This window comes from Sarcophilus harrisii, chromosome 3 (genome assembly GCF_902635505.1).
Source record: "Sarcophilus harrisii chromosome 3, mSarHar1.11, whole genome shotgun sequence".
In the NCBI taxonomy this organism is placed as follows: Eukaryota; Metazoa; Chordata; class Mammalia; order Dasyuromorphia; family Dasyuridae; genus Sarcophilus; species Sarcophilus harrisii.
The window spans coordinates 592868501-592888625 of NC_045428.1; the positions used below are offsets into that span (position 1 = coordinate 592868501).

The 20125-nt window shown below is 55.3% G+C and overlaps 1 protein-coding gene and 1 long non-coding RNA gene across 3 annotated transcripts; one reads left to right on the forward strand and one right to left on the reverse strand.

Moving 5' to 3' along the window:
- Positions 1 to 5751: 5751 nt before the first annotated feature.
- On the reverse strand, positions 5752 to 8515 carry LOC116423039. 2 transcript variants are annotated; one of them, XR_004233522.1, is made up of 3 exons: positions 8402 to 8515; positions 7395 to 7521; positions 5752 to 6366 (listed from the first exon to the last, which is right to left on the reverse strand). It is a non-coding gene; the product is annotated as an uncharacterized LOC116423039 (long non-coding RNA). The 2 variants fall into 2 exon arrangements; XR_004233521.1 differs by having other exon boundaries at positions 8290 to 8515.
- A 3435-nt stretch (positions 8516 to 11950) lies between these two features.
- Positions 11951 to 17253, forward strand: NANOS2 (nanos C2HC-type zinc finger 2). Its single transcript, XM_031963903.1, has one exon. The coding sequence runs from the start codon at positions 15260 to 15262 to the stop codon at positions 15665 to 15667; it is 408 nt and encodes a 135-aa protein (XP_031819763.1). The 5' UTR covers positions 11951 to 15259; the 3' UTR covers positions 15668 to 17253.
- Positions 17254 to 20125: the final 2872 nt, after the last annotated feature.

The window sequence follows — 20125 nt, forward strand, 5'->3', positions numbered from 1 at the left end:
TGGAACTCAGAGCCCTAAAAAGGAGGTAGGGGGCAACTTCTTGTGCTCTTGGGGGGAGGGCTTTTCCTTGAGGCCCAATGAGGGTCCTACCTAGGACGCCATGCATGGGGGAAGTCGTCCCTGATGGTGGGGTGGGGGAGTCCTTGTATTATTCCAGGCTCACTTCCTCAGAAGTACCTGAACGGGTCAGACTCCCTAACAACAAATCCCAACCATACCCACCTTTTGATGGGGGCCCGAGAGACCCCACGAGACCTCCTGAGGAGGACAGGCCCGCTTCCCCTGATCAGTGGTTGTTGAGTTTGGGCCATGGAGGATGAGGGAGAAGAACAGGGCTTGGCTCCGTCGTGGGGGTGCCGGAACAGGGGTGGAGGGGAGCAGCTGTGTCTGAAAAAGGATGGGCTCCATTCGGATTCCAAAGTCTGCTCATCTCAACAGGAAACCACTTTTGTCGGGGGGGGGGGGGGGAAGAGTGCAGAGAATTCTGAAGCTCCCCTCTCCTTTCCCACTCCAAGCCCCCTCTGTGTGCTTGCTTCTATGTGTCTGCATTGGTGTATTTTTTTGGTGGGGGTCTCAGTCGGTGTGTCTTCTTGGGGTCCGACTCAGCATGTTGAGCACATCTGCATCGATGGATCGGGAATGGGATCTGGGAGGCCTGTGGAGCTCTTTGGGGATCTGGACCAGTGGCTCTTGCTCCAGTCTGGTTAGCATGTTTCAAAGCGGTCCGGGCAAGCCTGTGTGACTAGGGTCTGGATGCGTAGGTTTTTGTCAGAATCTTAGAGACCCCGCTTCATCCGGGGTCCCAAAGGCTGCTTGGCCAAGTAGATTGTGCAGACCCGTGGGTTTCTCCTGGGGGATAGACTCCCATTGCCTTGTCTGAGCAGAGTAGCCAGGTCAGCTCCAGCCCTGGGCTAGCCATTCCCTCGGGCCCTTTTCTCCCCACCCCTCCCCAGGGATCTCCCCTCCCCCCTCCTCACCTCTTACACCAGGACTCCCCATGATGCCCTGGTTCCAGCATCAGCATCTTTGTTGGGCGGGGAGAGATAGCTCCCTATCCCTTCAAAATTCCATACTTACCATCTACTTTTCTGGATTCTTCTCTCCCCACAGTTCAGGGGGAGCCCCAGGAGGGGGGGGCAGATCCCAAAAATCAAAATGTGAAAATCCCTTCCCAAGGAAGAAGCAATAGCGGTCACTCGCACCGACCTTGTCTGCTCATGTCCCTGCTGGGCCACCAGAGGCTGCCAGGAGCTGGGCTAGCCAAGTGGCTTTTTCTATGTCCTGCCCTCAGACTCCAGTAGGGGAAGGGAGGGAGACCCCGTCTCCTCCTGAGCCCCTCCCACCCCCTCAACTCCTTGGACCCTGATCACACCCTTCCAAGGTAGGGTGGTCTAGATGTGCCAAAAGAATTCTCTTCCAATCTTTGTATATTTATATACAAAGGATATATATATATTTATCTCTTGGGGGGGGTGGGGGGAGGGGGGAAGGGAGGGTTTCCCATTCCCAGAGAATGCAGTATTCTGTATTTTGGATTTGGGAAGGATGGGACCTCCCAGGGTGCCTGAGCTGATTTGCATATCATTTGCATGCATGGCCAAGCTCACTGCCCCTGTAAATCACCGGTCCAATCGCAGCCCTTTTAAGGGGTTCCTTCCTTAATCCCTTTTCTCCCCCTCTCCCCACGCGCCTGGTTTCTCCTCCTCTCCAGTCCACTACCTCCCAGAGGCGCCCTCTGTGGAACGAGATAAGAGTACCTTAGTGAGAATCCCAGCTCCAGGCCTGACCCAGCGGGGCAATTCCCTTCCTTTGTCTGGGACTCAGTTTCCTGCTCTGTAAAACTGATGTGCGGGCAAAGGGGGGGGACAGGAAGTGGGGGTGATCCGGAAGGTCCTGAAGTATGCCAGCCGCCTCTTGTCCCCCTTCCCCCCGACACCCCCTGCCCTTTGCACTTCCTGCAAAGGGGGTGGAAGCAGGGGGAAGGGGGATGGAGAGGGGAGGAAGGGAAGGGGGCACCCCTTCCTGCTGCTTCCTGTCTCCCTGCCTGTGGGGGGTCTCTCCTGTAGTCTGACCTCAGTCCCTTTCGCTACAGTGTTTCCTGGGCCACAGGGTAGGGGTAGGGAAGGAGTAGACACAGCCTGGAATTGAAACGGGGTCCCCTCAGCCTCTGCCCCAGATGTTCAGTCTTACAATCTGTCCCCCCCCCATCTTCGACCTCCTTGTCCCTTACCCCAATGGGAGGCAATAGTTAACTGAAGCCAGGGAAGATGCACCCATCCCCACCCTCTATGGAATTCTATTCCACTTCCACAACCATCTGGGGTCCACTTGGACCTTAAGGCTCTTCTTTTACCCCACTCCTCCAAGTGCTCCCCGTATCCCTTTTATATCATCTCTTCAGTATTTGAAGCCCAATTCCTCCAGGTCCCCCACCCCTTTGGCCCTGACAGTATCTCTTCCTGGCAGATGGGAGGAGGAGGGAAGCACATGATTGGGATGCTGTCATGGGGGTTCCAAAGCTTTCCCGAGCTATGATGGGCTATTGCATCCCAGCTTCCTTCCGCTCCCTGACTTCCCATCCTGACTCCTGTAGCCCCCATTTGTCTCTCTTCTCATCCCTGCTTAGGTCTCCCTTTCCTGGGAGTCTGTCTCGTTCCGTGTGTCAGGGGTCTTTTTCTCTTCCTGGCTCCGGTCTCAGACGGTTTGACCCTCCAGCTCTCTCTGTCCATGTGGGGATGTGTGGATTTGCGTGTGTGTCCAGTTGCCCCCCTCAGGCCCTCCCCCCCCCCAGCTGTGTCTCTGTTCCTGTGCCTCTGTCCCGGTCTGTGTGTGTCTCCCTGATTCCCTGACGGTTTTCATAAAGTGCCAAATTTTCTAGGGGAGCAAAGGGAAGCAGCTCATCAGGGAGTGCTCGTCCTAGGTGGGCTGGGGAGAGCGGGGCCTTCTGGGACAGGACAGGGGAGGAAAGGCTTCGGCCTGTGATTCCCACACTCCTTCCACCTCCGTGGGAGAAGGAAAACGAAAATCTCATTCCCCTTTGGATCCTGACCCAGGCCCCCAGGCCCCCAGGCCAAGAGTCTGGGGCTAAAACTACCCGTCAGACCCCCAACCCGGGGGGTCATAAAGAACTTCGGGGGGGGGGCTCTGCGCCTCTTCTTGGTAGAGGGGCCAGAGGCCAGATGCAGAGCTCTGATCCTTAGGAGAGACAAAAGTTACATGTGCCAAATTCATCATCTTGTCCCCCTCTGGGGAGCGGGACTCTGAGCCAGCCTGTCCCAGCACCTTTCCCCTTCCCCCCTTCCGATCCCCAGGCCTTTCATACTCCCGGCTCTGGGCCAGGGGTGGGAGCTGCTACCGCAATAATGGGGAGCTTGTGAGGTAGCGGGCTGCCCTGCACCAGCCGCCGTCTCCTCCCGGCAGAGAGACCTCCGCCCCATCCCACCCATCCCTGGACTAGCAGATGGGGGCTTAATGGGGTCCTTGCCTCTTGGCTAGGCAGGAAATCAGCTTAGAAGGTGGTGGGGCAGGGGGTGTCTCTGCTGCCAACTGGGCGTGATCTTGGGCAATCCCCATCTAATCTCTGGGCCTCGGTTTCCCCCTCTGTGAAACAAGAGGGCGGGATCTGGGCCCCAAGGGTCCTTTCCAGCGCTGACATTCAGTGACTTTGCTCTGTGCTCGCGGGCACATCGCTTCCTCCCTCTGAGCCTCAGTTTCCTTATCTGTAAAGCGAGGGGTTTGGACTTTTCCAAAGGCCCTTCCAGCGCTGACCTTCTGTAACCCTCCGAAGTTTCCCTCTCCCCCACGTCTTCTCCGTTCTTTCTCGTGTGGCGTGCGCGCGTGACTCTGTGTACATGTGCGTGAGTATGTACGTCTGTGCGCGCAGGCAGGCTGGGTGTGCAAGTGGGGAGGGCGGGCGGAGGAGGGGCCTGTACCTGGCGGGGGGCACGGGGGCGGTCCTGAGGCGCTGGCGATTTGTGTGCCTGCTTGCATGCCACTGAGCCGAGCTGCAACTGTCCCACAAGGGGGTCCAAAGATCTGGACTGTCCCACAAGGGGGTCCAACGATCTGGACTGTCCCACAAGGGCGTCCAACGCTTCGGTCTGGCAGGTCTCAGTACCTAGTACCTGGAGGGCGCCATGACGGTGCTCCGTTGTCTTGCGCCCAAATCCGGTTCTTGGGACCACCGCAGTAGGCCGCCGTGAGCCCCGCGTCCACGTGAGGGAGCCGCGGGGAGAGGTACCTGTCACGGTATCACAAGATTGTGGAGGTGCTAGGGAGGAGGGGAGTCCCTGGCTTCTGACCCTTTCCTAGACGCTACCCCCCCATTCAGGATAGCACCTTTTCCTGGAGTCCGGGGGGGGACCCCTCAACCTCCCTTCTCTTTCCCACCTTCTCTCCTTCCTCTCCCCCACACCACCAACCGTTCATTCCCTCCTCCAAGTGGTTCCATCACTACCGGGGACTCCATCACCCACCGCCCACCTCCTCCAGGCCACTTGGAACTGCAGGCTCATCTTCAGGCTGTCGAATCCTTTCCCTCTGACCTCTCATTGAACTTTTTTTAACCCTCTCTGTGTCCATTCCACAGAAAGCTGTGTGTCAGGGGTGGGAAGAGGGACAAGGAGGAGTGGGGAGAACCTGGGATAGCACGTGGTCCTCCATATCCTCCCCCAGCCCAGGGCAAACCCCTTCCCCCCCCCCCAAGAGATTCTATATAAATATCTATATATAAAAACTGGCTGAATTTCTATGTTTGAAGACTTGTCATCAGTGGGAGGAGGAGGTGGGAGTGCCTCTTCAAGACCCCCCTCCACTCCTACTCCCTGAGCCCTTTCTCCCCCCCCTCCCCCATCCCTCCATTGTAAATAATCTCTTTTGTACTGGGAATGAGCCAGGGGGATGGGTAATCATTCTTTTTCCCTATGTTTGGCATCTCGGCCAACTTGAGGCAGCAATACCATGCTGATTGTTTTTTGGGGGGGCAGGTCCCCCAGCTCCTTGTCACTCCCTGTCCCCCTCTCCCCACACACACACACACTCTTGGGTCCCTGTTTCAGAGGATCCCAAAGCAACAGTATTAACGGTGGAGGGGGTCGACCTCTGGATTCTAAATCCTGTCCTAAGGCCTCAGTTTTCCCCATCGCTAAAAGGATCATGTTGACTAAATGGTCTCTAGAAGGGCCTTTTCGGCTCTACCATTCTAAGTTCTAAGATTCTTTGATTCTAAGACTTCTAGGTTCAAAGAGTCCAAGAATCTGTAACCCTGAGATTCTGTGATTCTTTGAGAGAGGTTTGAAAGTATCCCATCCCCTTCTAGGAGGGTGAGGCTGGTGGGTCTGCTCTGTCCCTCCCACGGGGACTGATGCCATCTCACAGTCCCCTAAGTTTTGGGAGACCTCTCTGGAGGATGCCCTGGTTAGGGGGAGGAGGGATCTGGGGTCAGAGGTCAGGGGCCAAGTTGCCCACCCCCCCACCCCCATCTCCCCATCCCATGGTATGCCTCCAGTCCCTCCATCCAATCTCTCTCTGTCTCTCTCTCTGTCTCTCTCTCTCTCTCATTTCCTCCCATCTTTTCTCCTCTTCCCCCTTCCCTCCTCTTACTGGTCTCGTCCCTCGCCCAAGCCGCCGCCCGCTGTCTGGACCTTGGTTCGCCGCCACTTCCCCACTCAACACTCCCCCATTGCCATGCCTGGGCCGTGGCCCCTCTCTCCCTCCCCCACTGCCCAGTGTCCGTTGTGTGGATAGCGCTCTGTGTATTAGCTCCATGACCCTTCCCCTTCTCTGAGTCCCCCTTCCCCCACATGCCTCCCTTACCCCAGTGACTCACCCTTTTTTTGCCGTTATAAACGTCCATCTCTACATCCGTGTCTAACGCTGTGTTCTTTGCTTTCCATCCCACGACACGCGCACCTCTCTTAACCCATTCCCCCCCACTCCCCTCACCACCCCCTGAACCCTGGGGAGGAAGGGAGGGAGAACTCCAAGGGGGGAGCTGGGGATCCCTAGTGATCTGAAAGGGGGCGAGGTCCTCCAGGAACCCTGGGGGCACTGAAAGGGAAAGGGCTGGCCGGGAGGGTGACCACCCTCTCCAGCGGCCCTGGCCAAGGGGCTGGGGGGGAGGGAGAACTAGATCTGAGAGGGGTTGTGGGCAAAGACTGAGAAGGGGTAGGGAGAAAAGGGATACGGCTGAAGGAGACGATGGGAAGCACACACTCCCCTCAGCCCCTAACGAAGCCCCCTGGACAAAACCGGGGCTCTCCCATCACAAACACCAAAGGGACAGTCATAGTCACATAGAAATTCTCAAAGACAGAAAAAGGCTCAGACGCCAGAGATGGAGAGATACGGGAGGCTCTTCCAATAGGTCTGAAAGATGCAAAGAGATGAGGGACCAATGGGAGGCAGAAGCCACAGAGGAGAGATCAAAGAAAAAGGAGGCCCAAAGACACAGGGAGAGCCGTGGTGGGAGGAGGGCACCCTGAGCCCCCTGGCTCTGCCTCCAATCTGCTGCGGGGCATTGGCCAAGGGCCTGCCCCTTCCCTAGGCCTCAGTTTCCCATTTTGCAAAGGGAAGAGGTTGAATCAGAAAATCTCTAAAGGACTTCCTGCCTCAATAACAAAATCTATTGAGAGAATGGCTGGGAAAAGCGAAATCTGTTAAGATCCTTTGGCTTCATCTTTCTCACCTAAAAACTGAGGAGGTTGGATCCCTTCCAGGACTATGATTCCATAAAGCTCAAGGTGCAAAAAGGCAGGAAAGGGATGGAGGTTGAGGAGACGGAGATAAACATGGCATTGAAGAAATGGACAAAAGAGAAGGAGCCTAAGAGAGCTGGTCAAATAGTAGGTGAAAAAGAGATTGAGAAACAGAGAAAGGGAAAGAGAGAGGAAGAGAATAAGAGAAAACAAAGGCTCCAGAGAATACCAACTACCATCTCCCTCATCTCACATATGCGCTCTCCCCTTCTCCATATGAGAGATGTGGGTTCCATTCATGAAGGAACCCCCAGAATTCCTTTCTCACCCTTCCAACCTGGCCCTACAGATACCTAGTGCTAGGGGGTGATCACGGCAAAGAGCGGGAAACTGGACCCATCCCTCTCTTTTCCGCTCATCCAGTCTAGGAGGATTTCCTGGAGACGTCTTGGTTGGTTAGGTTTTTTGCTCAAAAGAAAAAAAAAAATCCCAGACTCAACAGAGTTGGGAGTTGGGATGGAGGGGGTGGTTGCCGGTGTTGGGGGTGGGGCGGGGAGCAGGGGGCAGGGGTGGGGGAAGAACCAGGCAGTTCCATGTGGTGGTCTCCCTCACACTCCAGCCTAGGAGGACGCTCCTGGGCTATGAAGGGAGGAAGCGGCGTATGATGGAAAGTCCAAGGACCCCAGGTCACGTTCTTACCACTCACTGTGTGATGCCTTGCTTGCCCCCTTCCCCTCTGGGGGACTTGGTTCCCTCATCGGTAAGATGAAGGGTATTGGACTTCAGGGCTCTGTGGCATTGCTCTAAGGGCTGTCATGGAGTGTGCCTGGATGAAAAAAAAGAAGACCCAGCATTTGAGTAGGGAATTAGGAGACTACCGTCCAGATCCATGCCAGCTGAAGGGCTGATCGGAGCAAGGAAGGTTCCGGGAACCATGATTGGCTGGTCTAGGAAAGGGGACCCTGAGCATCCAGGAGGAAAAGTCCTCTGGCTACCCAGAAAACAGATGGAGACCTCAGAGACATGGGCCCACAGGGATAGAGAAACTAAAGAGGATGGAGATGGAGGAGGAGGAGGAGGAGGAGGAGGAGGAGGAGGAGGAGGAGGAGGAGGAGGAGGAGGAGGAGAAGGAAGGAGAACAAAGCCAAACTGCAGCTGAGAGCCTCCAAGACCAAAGAGAGAGAGATGACACCAAAAACTCAGTGAAAGACAAGAGGTCAGGGACGGAGGCCCAGAGAGACAAGCATGCTCAATTCAGGTCACTGGGAGAGAGGGGCAGAAAGTCATAGGGGAAAGAGAAACGGGGAGACTTCACTGATACACAGCCCTTACTTCCCAGGCTACTTGTGGCGATCGAATGAGATAAGATCCACAAAACCCTTTGCAAACCTTGCAAGTGCTATAACTCCCTGGGACCGTGCCAGCCACGGAGGCCTTCAGCCTTGCCACTGGACCCCTCACTCGTGATCCCCCCCTCGCTCTCCTTTAGTTCCTCTGTGTGTCTTAGTCTGTCTCCCATTATCCCTCTTTCCCCCATTGTCCCCCCCACCCCTCAGCGTTCCTCTCCGACTTCCCGCGTCCTCTCTCCACAAACCAATTTTCCTCTTCGGTGCCCTCCTGTCGTCCGTCTCCCTCAGCTCTGTCCCTCAGCGTCCCCTTTCTCTGTCCCTCGCTCCCCTTCTTTGTTGTTCCTCAGTCTTCCGCACCTCTCCGAATCTCTGTTTCACTTCGGTCGACATGGACGTGTCTCTAGCTCTCCCAGACACGGCTATTTTCCTTTTTATGGGCCCTGACAGGGACTGTGAGCCTCCCCATAACCTAGGCCTTGAAGCCACAAATCCAGCCTCTCTCTCTCCTCTCCTGCAAGAAATCTCCTTATGACCTCACAGTCAAGAAATGACAACACAAAGTGGGTAGGACTCCTGCCTGGGTGGGGCTCCCTGGGAGGGGTCCAGACCCGGAGAGGATAATCAGTGACCCCCCCCTTACCCCTAGTCCAAGGCTGGTGAGGCTCAAAGGGGGTGGAAGGGAATACAGGGGATAGGTTAAGGGGGTAAGGGCAAGAGGCTGGGGTCAGTCCTTTGCAGCCTTACCAGCAATTTTTGTCCCTCTCCAGCTCGCATGGCTGCCCGAGGGACTCAATCCGTGTCTCTAGAGAGGAGAAACTGTGCACTGGTGAGGCTGCTCCCCAGCTCCTTGCCCTGCCTCCCTCCCCCACTCACATTTTGACCCATCGGGGGACTCTAACCCCGGGAAGGGGAAGAAGGGAGTGGGGGTGGGGGCGGGGGTCCCAGATGAACACAGGTGAGGGATCCAAACCCTCGAGCCTCCCAGCTGCTCTCTCCACAGATGGAGAAGATCAAGTGTCTACAGGCAGCCAATGCTAACCTGAAAAAACTGGTGGGTTCCTGGGCCTGGCCCCGGGGGGGACCAGCGGGAGGGCTGGGAGTAGCGGGGGGAGGTTCGGCCACTAGGGCAGGGGCTTCCCAAGGGGACAGATTCTCACCACCAGGCGCCAGCTTTGGGCCGGCCCACTCACACTCTCCCTCCCTTAGCACACACTAAACCCCCCGAATCAGGGGGTCTCAGCCCCCCTCCTGTTTGGCAGGGACCAGATCAGAGATCTGGGTCAGTTAGGATCAAATATTCGGGATCCGGATTTGAAAGTCTAGGGGAGGATTCAAAATTAGTCCCACTTGATTAGCAGGTTGGAAATATTTTAGACTTACTGGGGTTAAAGGTTACGTTTAAATCGCAAGGTATCTGACAGTCCGGCTGAGGTTTGGGGGGGGAGGGCATCTGGCTGAGTTAATTTGGAGATTAGATCTAGGGTTAGGTTTATAGAGTCTTCTAGAGCTGAGCTGGGTCAAAGATTGAGGCTGAAGGAGGATGGAAGGAACTCAGAAACGCCCCCAGAAACCATCCAAAGCTGAAGTGGGGGAGAGCTCAGAAACCATCCAAAGCTGAAGGAGGAGGGGGGGAGCTCAGAAACCATCCAAAGCTAAAGGAGGAGGGGGGGGGGCCGGAACCCGAACCCCCCTTGGTTAGAGTTAGGGTTAGTTCTGCTATTTGGGCCTTGTGGTCCAGAGGTGTTAGGCTGAAAGCTAGAAGCAGTCCAGTTCCTCCCGGGACAGAAATGGGACGGGCGTCGTTAAGAAAGGATGAAAAGATCTCATCTTCTCTCTCTCTTATCCCTCCCTGATCTGGATCCACTAAACCCAGAATGAAAAGTTGCAAGAGGAGAATGATGGTGAGCTAACCTGCCTCTCCTCTGAGACCCTCCCCTCCCCCCACGGCCACCTTTTTAGAGTCTTTGCTTGGAGAAGTTCCAAGCTGGTTGGTCTCCCACCCTCAGAATCCCCGGCAGCCAGTCAGAGACCCCATTTCTAGCCTCTTCGTCCATGTGACCTTGGACTACAACTCCTTGTTTTCCCTTTAAATTTTCAGTTCCCCCAAGGACCCAATGGCCAGTTGTCCTTTCCTACTTCTGCCATTCGGTGTTCTGAGACTTTAGAGTCTCTCCCAGCTCCGACACCGTTTTATGTCCAGATACTTTGGCTCGGAGGCTTTAAGGTTCACTCCCTAGGAGTCCGATTTTTATGCAGTTGAAGTTCAGCGTAGCGGGGAGGGCTGGGAGTTGGGGGGACAGGAGGCCCGCGGGGCAGGCTCCAGAGCTCTAATGGGATTCTCTTCTCATCTACCCATACACCTACTCTCAGTCCTGAGATCCACTGAAGAGGTACTACTCAGGTGAGCAACTCGCAAACGCAGGCCCACACTTAGCGCTCCCGGGGGCACGGGGATGATGGGGGGGGGGCGTCCCTGTGCAAGCGCAGGGGACTGGACGAGAAGGCCCGCGCCGCTCCCCTCCCGTTGCCAGAGCTGCTGCTTAGGGACGCTGCGGGGCGGGAGGCGCGGGGCACCCACGGGAGAGGGGCCGCAAGAAAGACGCTTTGAGATCTGATCTCTGAAGGGGCGGCCGAAGTTGGGGGGGGGGAGAAGGGGGGGGGGCCGGGGGGGGGGGGGGCGGGGAGGGGAACACGTAGAATGGGGGGGGGAAGGTTCGGGGGCTGGGAGGGAGAAGAAGGGTGGGTCCGAGGCCTCGGGCCCTTCTCCCCCCCTGCTCCCACAGGGACAATGACAAGATAAAAAAGAAAATACTGAAGCTAAAAGAACGCCACGAATCTCTGGTGAGCAAGGAGGAGCGGGCGTAACCTAGACGGGCGGGGGCGTGTCGCGCTTAAATAAGGAGGCGGGGCCGGGGCGGGGCCGAGGGAGGGGGCGGGGCCTGAGAAGCCCAGGTGTCAGCGCGTCAGGTGGAGCGGGAAGGGGAGCTTTGGGGAGGTGGCCGGGCGAGGTGGGGAAGCGCCGGCGCCGAGGAGGATGGAGGTTCCCCTAAGCGCCCGTTTCTCCCTCTGCCCACAGCAAGACGATATCTACACGCTGGAGGAACGTCTGTGTGAGTGTGTGTGTGGTTGGCGGGGAGGGAAGTGGGGGCGGGGCCTTGGGGGTGTCTCCGCTCTCCCTCGTAACTCCGCCTCTTTCCTCCCTCCTTAAAGGTTCTTGCACCTGCCCTGAGAACCGATCGAACCACGAACACAAAGAGAGCAAAAGGTGTGGCCGCTGGCCCCGGTCTTCAAGGAAAGGAGAGAGGGCAGGCGGCTGGCGGGAGGATGGGGCGGGCAGTGGGGAGGAACCTCCGTGGGACTTGAGGGGCCCTCAGTGTGACATCTCTCTCCCCTCCCCTTTTCTTCCTCTCTCTAACACCTGGGGCTCCCACCTCAGGGCTGCGAACACAGGGCGGCGGCTCCCGTGAGTCCCCGAGGCCGGATGCACCTCCCCGTCCCCCCACGGAAACAAACCCCCTCCGGGGTTCAATAAACTTCTCTCCGGGGCTGGGACCCCCTCTGATTCCCAAATGTTTGCTTCCTAGGACGTGAAGAGTTTTTCAATGGGGAGGGGCCCCCTTGGGTCCGGACCCGAGACAAATTCCGCGATGAGGAGGCGGGGTCCGGGAGGGGGCGGGGCCCTAGGGAAGCGTTTATGGGGGAGGCCCAGGATTGGCAGTGCAGGAGCAAGGGCGGGGCTTATTAGGAAGGGGCCGGGCCTCCCAGAGGAGAGGAGGATGTATGGGCGGGAGACTGCAAGTGGGGGAGCCGCGTCCCTTGGGGAATGGGTGCAGCGGGGGGCGGGGATTAGCTAGCCGGGAGCTAGAAGGGTGGGGGTGGGGACCAGGAAGGAGGGCGGGGGTCGGGTTTGGGGCAGCAGGAGGGAGCGGTAACTGTAACCGGGCCTGGGACAGGAAGCTCCCAAATGTAGCTAGCAGTCCACCGCCCCCAGTTCTGAGAAACGGCCGCCGGCCTCCATCCGAGCAGCCCCTGGCGCTAGTCCCCGGCTTCTCTGCATCCCGCATCCCCATCTTTCAGATCCTTGGGGAGGGGAAGGAGTTCCGTCCCGAAGGGCAGCTCCGTCTCTTGTGTAACAAAACTCCCCGCCTGCGCTTTAGTTTTCTCCGCTTTCCGGGGGGAAGGGGGTCCTGTCTGCTTTTCCTTAGGGACTGTCATATGGCTGAGACTAGATGACAGGGGTGTGTGTGTGTGTGTGTGTGTGTGTCGGGGAGGACTTCCACTATCCAAATAGGACGTTTTGTCCGGGGGAGGAGGGGCTAAAGGGAGCCGGGGAACCGGGGGAACGGGCTTCTGGGAAGCGACCCCAGAAGAGGGATGGGGATCTTTGCCCTGAAGCCGGAGATTCTCAGGGTCAGATACCCTGAGACTGTTAGATGAAGCGTTATGGGTTAGATCAGAGAATGGAGTGTTGATGTCGGAGTCCAATTCGCCCTCTAATTTTCCAGATGGGCGATGTGAAATCCAGAGGGGAGGGGTACCTGGGGGCAGATGGGGAGAGAGGATGCCAGAGTCAGGTGGTTTAAGGAAGAGGGGGGGTCCCTTTTGAAAACTCCAGGCTTCCAGGGCATACAGTTTTGTCCTCCTCAGCTTCAACCCCTTCCAGAGAAGATCTTTGTCACTTTCCCTCCCTCCTCTCTCTGCCTCTGCCTGTGTTGGGGTCCCCCTCTCCCTCTCTGTCCTCATTTTAGGAACATAGGACTCAGACCATCAGGTTAGCCAATTTCTCTTCCTCTCTCCATCCCTAGTTTTGTCCTTGTATCTATTTCTCCATCTCCTTCCATTAACCTAAGCCTCTCTCCATCCAGTTCAATCTAATCATCAGGAATTAAGTTTAAGACAAAGGAGAGAGCAAGCTGAAATAAATCATCCTTGTTCAAGTAACTGACATTTTTCCTTTCTCGAATCTCTTTTCCCATGAGCTTCTCGCCATCTCTAACCTTATTTCTCTCCATCTCTCTGGAATTGAATCTTTCAAACTAGCCTCTCTGATAAGAGGGCTGATGAGTGCTTTTCAGGGTTTCTCATGCACCTTTGCTCACCTGTGGCTCGGAACCTGCGTCATGACCACGCCCGCCAAAAGTGGCTCGGCAGAGGGGCTAACCCGGTCTGAGGATAACCTACCGGTCTCCAGCCCAAGGACGCTAGGAGAGGGGTCTACCCCAAGCATGTGAGGACTGCCTCTGGCAGAATGGACGGAGGAGAACAATTCGTTCCCACAGCCTCAAAGGCGGCTGGAGCCATCAAAGATGCTGCATCCCTAATCATTGGAGGGTCCTGACTTTGATGGACTTTGACGATTCAGGAAGAGAAACTGAGGCTAATGACTTTGTGCAGCTCTGCCTCACTTCATTTCACCCTGTGATTCACATCTCTGAAAATGGAGGAACAACATCTTTTAAAGTACGGTCTCTTTTTTCTCCCTTTTAAGACCATAAATTTAGGGCCAGAAAGAACCTTAGCCACCATCTCTCCCCATTTTCTTATTTTACAAACAATCCTAGGGAAGCGATTTGTCTCCCTTCGGTCTTTTTATCTCTGGATGTCTCACCTTCCATCCCTTTCTCTGTCTCCATGTGTTTTATTATTGTTATTTTCTTACTCCAGCTTTTCATTTTTCTCTGAATTTCTCACCACCTGTATTTTGGTCCCTTTGTTACCCTTACCCAAACCTAAAGCTAAGTTACTTTCCTGTCTATGTGTGTTGACCTGATCTCTTCTTTCTCTTTCTTTCTCTTTCCATTCCTATCTCCCATCTTTCTGTTCTGCCCTGTTTCCTTCCTCTCCAGACCTTTTCTCCGGCTCACTCCCGTTTTTCACTATTTGCTCACACCAGCCATCTTGGAAGATGGAGGGCTGTTTTTCCCTTTCTTTGTATCCCCAGCTCTAAGCTCAGTGCTTCACAAATGCTTGTGGATTGACTGATAGACGTTTCCTGGAAGTAAAACCCAGAGTTGGATCATTGAGTAGCCTTCAGTATTGAATGTAGTGGGGCCGGAAGCATCAGAACCAGCAGCCTGAGACTGAACCCCCAAACTGACTGAAGGCCAGTATTTGTCTTTGAGCACACCATGAGGGTGGTGATCTTATCTCCCGGGCTCACCAGCTTGCCCCAGATTGGCTGGATTGGGGCTGTCCAGCTTAAGGGAAACCCCCAACCCCCCCTCCCCCTTTTGGGGAGCAGGGGAGCCTGAAATTGACATGGATGGAAAAGCTCAAAAGAGGAGGGGCAAACCCAGGGAGGCGGCCCCAGTCTGCTATGATCGCCTTTGATTGGCTTAGGAGAGTCAGATTCAAGTAAACAAAGCTGGTGAATTTCTTATGGGTTTGATAACCTTGTTTTCTTCACTAAAAGTGTGTTTATGTGGGGAGCAAGGGGAGCGAGGGAGGGAGTACTCAGCTTTATTCTGCCTCGATTCTTCCCAGTAGAAAAAGGGGGGAGGGGAAAACAGCCAACCGCTCCCCCAGCACAAACTTTTGCTCTTCTCCCCATAACTTGCCACCCCCCTATAATGAAAGGAAACCCCAACATCACAGGATTTTGCAGAATCCACCCATTGACAGGGGACAGAGCAGCAGAACCCCTCCCGCAGGAGAATTAACAGAAGCCCTGCTGGTTTTAGGGCAGACCTGGTCCCTCTCTGAGGCTGTTTGCCCTTCTCCTAAGATAACTGAGTGGGACTGGGAGGTCTCCCCCCATTTCCCCCTCCTGTGGTTCCGTGGGCTTGTGCCATCCCTTGGAGCCCTGGCCTTGGCTTCCAAGCGCGTTCTGTGACTGGCCGAATCCTTTCTCTTACTAGAGACTGTTACCTCTCACAGTAAATGAGATGGTGGGAACAGCCCAACCCAGAGAGGGCAAGTGATTTGCTGGAGGTCCATCCCCTAGCAGGCTGGTGGTGGAGCAAGAGCTGAAACACAGGCCTTCCCCACCAGATCTGCTCCCTGCAGGGGGTAGCAGTGGGGGCAGAGGAAGAGAGTGGGCCCTTTAAATTGGAAGCCCCACCTTTGCCTTTAGAGGTCTCAAGCACTTTATAAAAGCCCCCCGCCCGCCCTGCTCCCAACTCCTCTGCTCCAGAAGTGGAGGAGCTCCTGCCCCGACCCTCTCCTCACAGGCTGGCCTCCACGCCCTCCACGGCCTGCCTTCCCCATCAGGCACCCATGCAGCTGCCGGCCCCTTTCGATATGTGGAGAGACTATCTGAACCTGAACAAGATCCTGTGGGAGGTGATCTCGGGCCAGGGGGCTTCTGGGGGCAGGGAGAGGTCCTGCCCGGAGGCCCAGGCCAGGCAGGAGAGGCAGGCGGCACCCAAGGGGCCGGGGGACTCGGCACGCCTCTGCAACTTCTGCAAACACAACGGGGAGTCGCGCCACGTGTACACCTCGCACCTGCTGAAGACTCCTGAGGGCGTGGTGGTCTGCCCCATCCTTCGCCATTACGTGTGCCCGCTGTGTGGCGCCACGGGGGGCCTGGCCCACACCCTCAAGTACTGCCCCCTCAATGGCGGCCAGCAGTCCCTGTACCGGCGGAGCGGACGGAACTCGGCCGGGAGAAAGGTCAAGCGGTGAGGGAGCATCTGGACCTCGGCTTCTGGACCCCCTCCTCTGGACCTCTCCAGGACTTCCTGGGCCCTGCCCCATCCCAGGGATGCCTCCCTCCCTGGGCCTTCCTCCACTCCTAATTGTCCCAAACTCGGGGAATCCCCAGCCCCCGAGACCTCCCATCCCAAGCGACCTCCTCCCAGGGAACCCTCAGCCCCAGGCCGTCCCCCATTCCCCAGGGGCTGGTCCCCTCTGATATCTCCAAGACCTTCCTTAGGCCCCCCTCTTCCCAGTTCGCTCTATCCTGGGGAATCTTCAGTTCCAGGACTCCCCCATTCCTGGATCGCCCTGACTCACCCCCCCCCCCCGGCACACCCAGCTCCAGGATGTGTCAGCATCTGGAACCCTCCCCTTGCACCTTGTCTCAGTCCTGGAAAACCCTCCCCCAGGACCTTCCCTCCCCCTGCCAACCTCCAACTTCCCCAGACATGGGGGAGCTCCTGAGGAGTCCACAGACACCAAGACTGCACCAGGGGCTCTCTGCCTCCCTCCCCGGCGCTGCCTCAGACATCGCCTTTGGCTTCTGTCTCAGCCTTGAAGGTGGAACCCTTCAGAACGGCTCCTCGCCTCGGGACTCCCCACGGTTGGTTCCTGTGAAGATCCCCAGATGCTGCTTCTCTTTGCGGGGCCCTTTGAGTTCCAGGGGGTGACCAGCCCCTGGAGACGATGGCGGAGGGGCTTCCTCAGTCTCTCTCTTCACTGCTGTCCTTTCCCCCAGCTCCAGAAAAATAGCTTGGGGTGGGCTCGGGGAGGTTACGTTTGCTTATACTGTTCTTATGCACCTGTTATACAACCGTTGGTTCCTGCAGCCCCCCCCCTCTTGTGATCTGGACCCCAGACCACTCAGTGGGCAGTTCTGTCCCCCTGAAAACCCCTCTCATCACCTGCAAAACTCTGTTCGAAGGGGAGACTGGGCCAGCTCCCTAAAGTGTTTTGAAGTCTTTGAGGAAGGAGGTTGGGTCAGTGTGTGCTGGGGTGGAAAGAAGGGGGCCTGCTGAAGACCCAAAAGGTCCTTGAGCTCGTTTTGTAGGGAAAGGGGGGCTAAAATAAGCAGAATTCATGTCGTTGGCTCTTGTTCAGGGCTACAATAAAGGACTAGAGTAGTTAAACTTCTTTCTCGCTGTGTTTTTCTGGAGGGGCTAAGGGGAGAATACACCTGTCCCCACCTACAACCAGGGCACCCCAATCACCCCAGTCTGTTCTCCTTCCTCAATGGCTCCATCCTCCCCAAATCCCGGTCTCCTTATCTTGGGTCTCTAATTTTCCACCCTCATCCCAGACCACAAATGCCAATCTTCCCACTCTCCCAAGTGGGAAGACACTCAGACATGGCGCCAGGACTCCCAGAGTTCAAAGGGACAGCTCTGTGCATGCCACCTCAGAAATCCCACCACAGCAGGTCAGGGCTCCCTAAACTTTGGCTTGAGAATTTCAGGGAGAAGCTGCCCGTCTACTTACGGTTAAATGCGGCGGTTGGGAGCTATTTCTGGCCATCAAACCACAATCTGTGTCTTGCCAAGTCCGGCCATTATTTCTGGTTTTCTGCCCTTCCAAAAGCCATAGGGGTGTGTGTGTGTGTGTGTGTGTGTGTGTGTGTGTGTATTTTATATATGTATATGTATATGTATATGTTGTAGAAACTGACCATATTTAACCCCCACACACACAAGATTTGGGGGACTTGAGAGATTTGACAGATTCATTTGTTTCCGGGGGAGGGGGGGGATGGGGAGCATGTGGGGAACAGTGTGCAGAGACAGACTGAGGCTTGATGGAAAGACAAACTTCCTACCAATTTTAATAAAAATAATAATGGCCAGCATTGACGGTTTACAGAGCACTTTCCATATATAATTTTCATTTGAAGCTCACAATAACCTCAAGGTGTTATATTTTTTACAGATGAGGAAACTGAGGCAATTGGTCAAGAAGCATCCATTGAATAGATTTTTTATTTCATTAAATGTTATACTTTGTTTCAAGTTCTTCTGGCTCATATAACACAATCACATTAAAAATTTAACATTCATTTTTTGAAATTTGAATCCCCAATTCTTTCTCTTTCCCAGCTCTCCCCTCACCTCTTGAGAAATCAAGCAATAGGATAGCCATTATATAGATGAAATCAGCAGAATATATTTCCATGTTTAGTCCCATCATTAAAGAAATCATACATTGGTCTACCTGCCATCTGGGGAAGGGGATGGGGGGGAAGGAGGGAGAAAATTGGAACAAAAGGTTTTGCAATTGTCAATGCTGAATACCTGTCCTTTTAGGGAGCTGAGAAGAGGCTAGAATGGGGAGACTGAGGCAGCCAGAGCCCCACAATGGCTACCTCAATGATCTAGGCAGGAGGAGGTGAGGGTCTGCCCCAGGGAGCTAGCAATGTCGGGAGGGAAAAGGGACCGTGCTCAAGAGCTGTTAGAAAGGTGGAACTGATGAACTTGGGGGATAGATTGGGCGGGGGGAGAGGAGAGGGAAAGCAAAAGAGAAGGAAGAGAGACAGGTGAGAAAGGAGAAAAAAGGAAGGAAGGAAAGAGAAAAAGGAAGAAAGAAATTAAGAGGAGGAGGAGGAGGAGGAAGAAGGTGGAGGAAGGAAGGGAGGAAAGAGAGGAGGGAGAGAGACAAAGACAGAGATACAGAGACAGAGACAGAGACAAAAACAGAGGCAAAGATAAGGGCAGAATGACTTGTCCAGGTTCACACAGCTAGTAAGTGTCTGAGGATCGGGACTCAAAGGTTTATTTAATTCTAGTCATTCTACATAGAGACTAGCTATAATACTATTGTAATATATGTTCTCTTGTGTGTGAGTGTGAGTGTGAGTGTGAGTGTGAGTGTGAGTGTGAGAGGACGCACACTCTCAGGGACCCCCCCCCCCTCCGCCTGTAGCCGCCCCGCGGGCAGCTTCTGCCGGGAGATCTCGGGGAGCTCGTTGCGTTCGCCTCCATTTAAAGCGACCGACGAGTCCGGAAGGGCGGCGGCTCTGCCCTCTCACTCTCGGCCCTCTCACTCTCGGGCCCTCGCCCGTGACCATCACTCTTAAAACCCGAAGAACGCAGCCCGGATCTCGGCGGGGGTTCGGGCTCCCGGGTCTCCCCTCCGACTGGCTGTCCTTCCCCACCGGCCGCGTGCGCGCTCGGGCTGCCCCCGCCGACCCGACGCCCTCCCCGGCCTTGCGGACCCCGGCTCTGCGGGAGCGATCTCTCCCCAAGCCGCCCCCGGCCCGCGTGGCTCACGGCCACCGCTGGCAGGGGCCCTTCTGCACTCAGGCCTCTCAGACGGTCCTGGCAGCCTCTCACACCTTTGTCCCTCCCCTGGATACTCGCGAATGACGGTGTGGCGCAGTGGTTAGAGAGCGGCCCGCAGAGAGTCACAGAGCGGTCGTGGGACCCTGAGCATCTCCGCATTCAAAGCGACTCTCAGCCTGGAAATTGCCCAGGGGTGCCGGCCTGCGTAGCCAACGTTTCCTCCCAAGGACGGGCCTTGTGCCAGTGAAATCCCGGCTCCCCACCCCCATCCCTCCGGCTTTGCCAGCGACCCACTCAGACCCTCAGAGTCCCGCAGCCGGTGTGTGGCGGAAGTGTCCTCTCCCCTCCCAGGCCAGTCTTTGAAATGAGGAGTTCTGTTGACACCTCTTGTTTTTACATCAGTCATTCCATCACCGTCTCCCAAGAGCCTTCCCTTTGAACAAAGGAAAAGTGAACCAATTTCTCTGACTCTGTGTGTGTCTCTTTCTGTCTCTGTCTCTGCCTCTCCCTGCCTCTTGTCTGTCTCTGTCTCTGTCTCTCTCTGTCTGCCTCTGTGGCTGTCTCTCTGTCTCTGTCTCTCTTTGTTTCTCTATCTCTGTCTCTGTCTCTGTCTCTCTTCATCTCTCTGTCTCTTCCTATTTCTCTCTATTTCTGTCTTTGCCTCTTTTTCTCCTTTGTTCTTTCTCTATTTCTGCCTCTCCTCCCACCCCAAAACCCAGCATTCTGGGCTCAGGGACAAACAATCACTCTCAGAGACAGGAGGATGATGCAAAGGCTCAGGTTATAATGGTTTCTGTCTTTTTGTCATTCAGCTCCAGGATTTGCTTAGTGTGAGGTGAAACCTCAGAGTAGTTTTCATGTCCGTTTCTCTTATCATTAGCTATTTAGAACAACAGAATAAAAATCATAACATGAAGCATTTACTATGCTTAGCATTTTGCTGTCATTATCTTATTTGCGCTTCACAACAGCCCTGGGAAGTGGGTGCTATTATTATTCCCATTTTACAGATGAGGAGACTGAGGCAAACATGTTAAGTGACTTGTCCAGGGTCACACAGAGGAATACATCAGAGGTCAAAGGTCTTCCTGACTCTAGGTCCAGTGCACTATCCACTCCACCATTAGTTGTTACTGATTTACATTTGTAGAGAGATGATAAAGACATAAGAGAT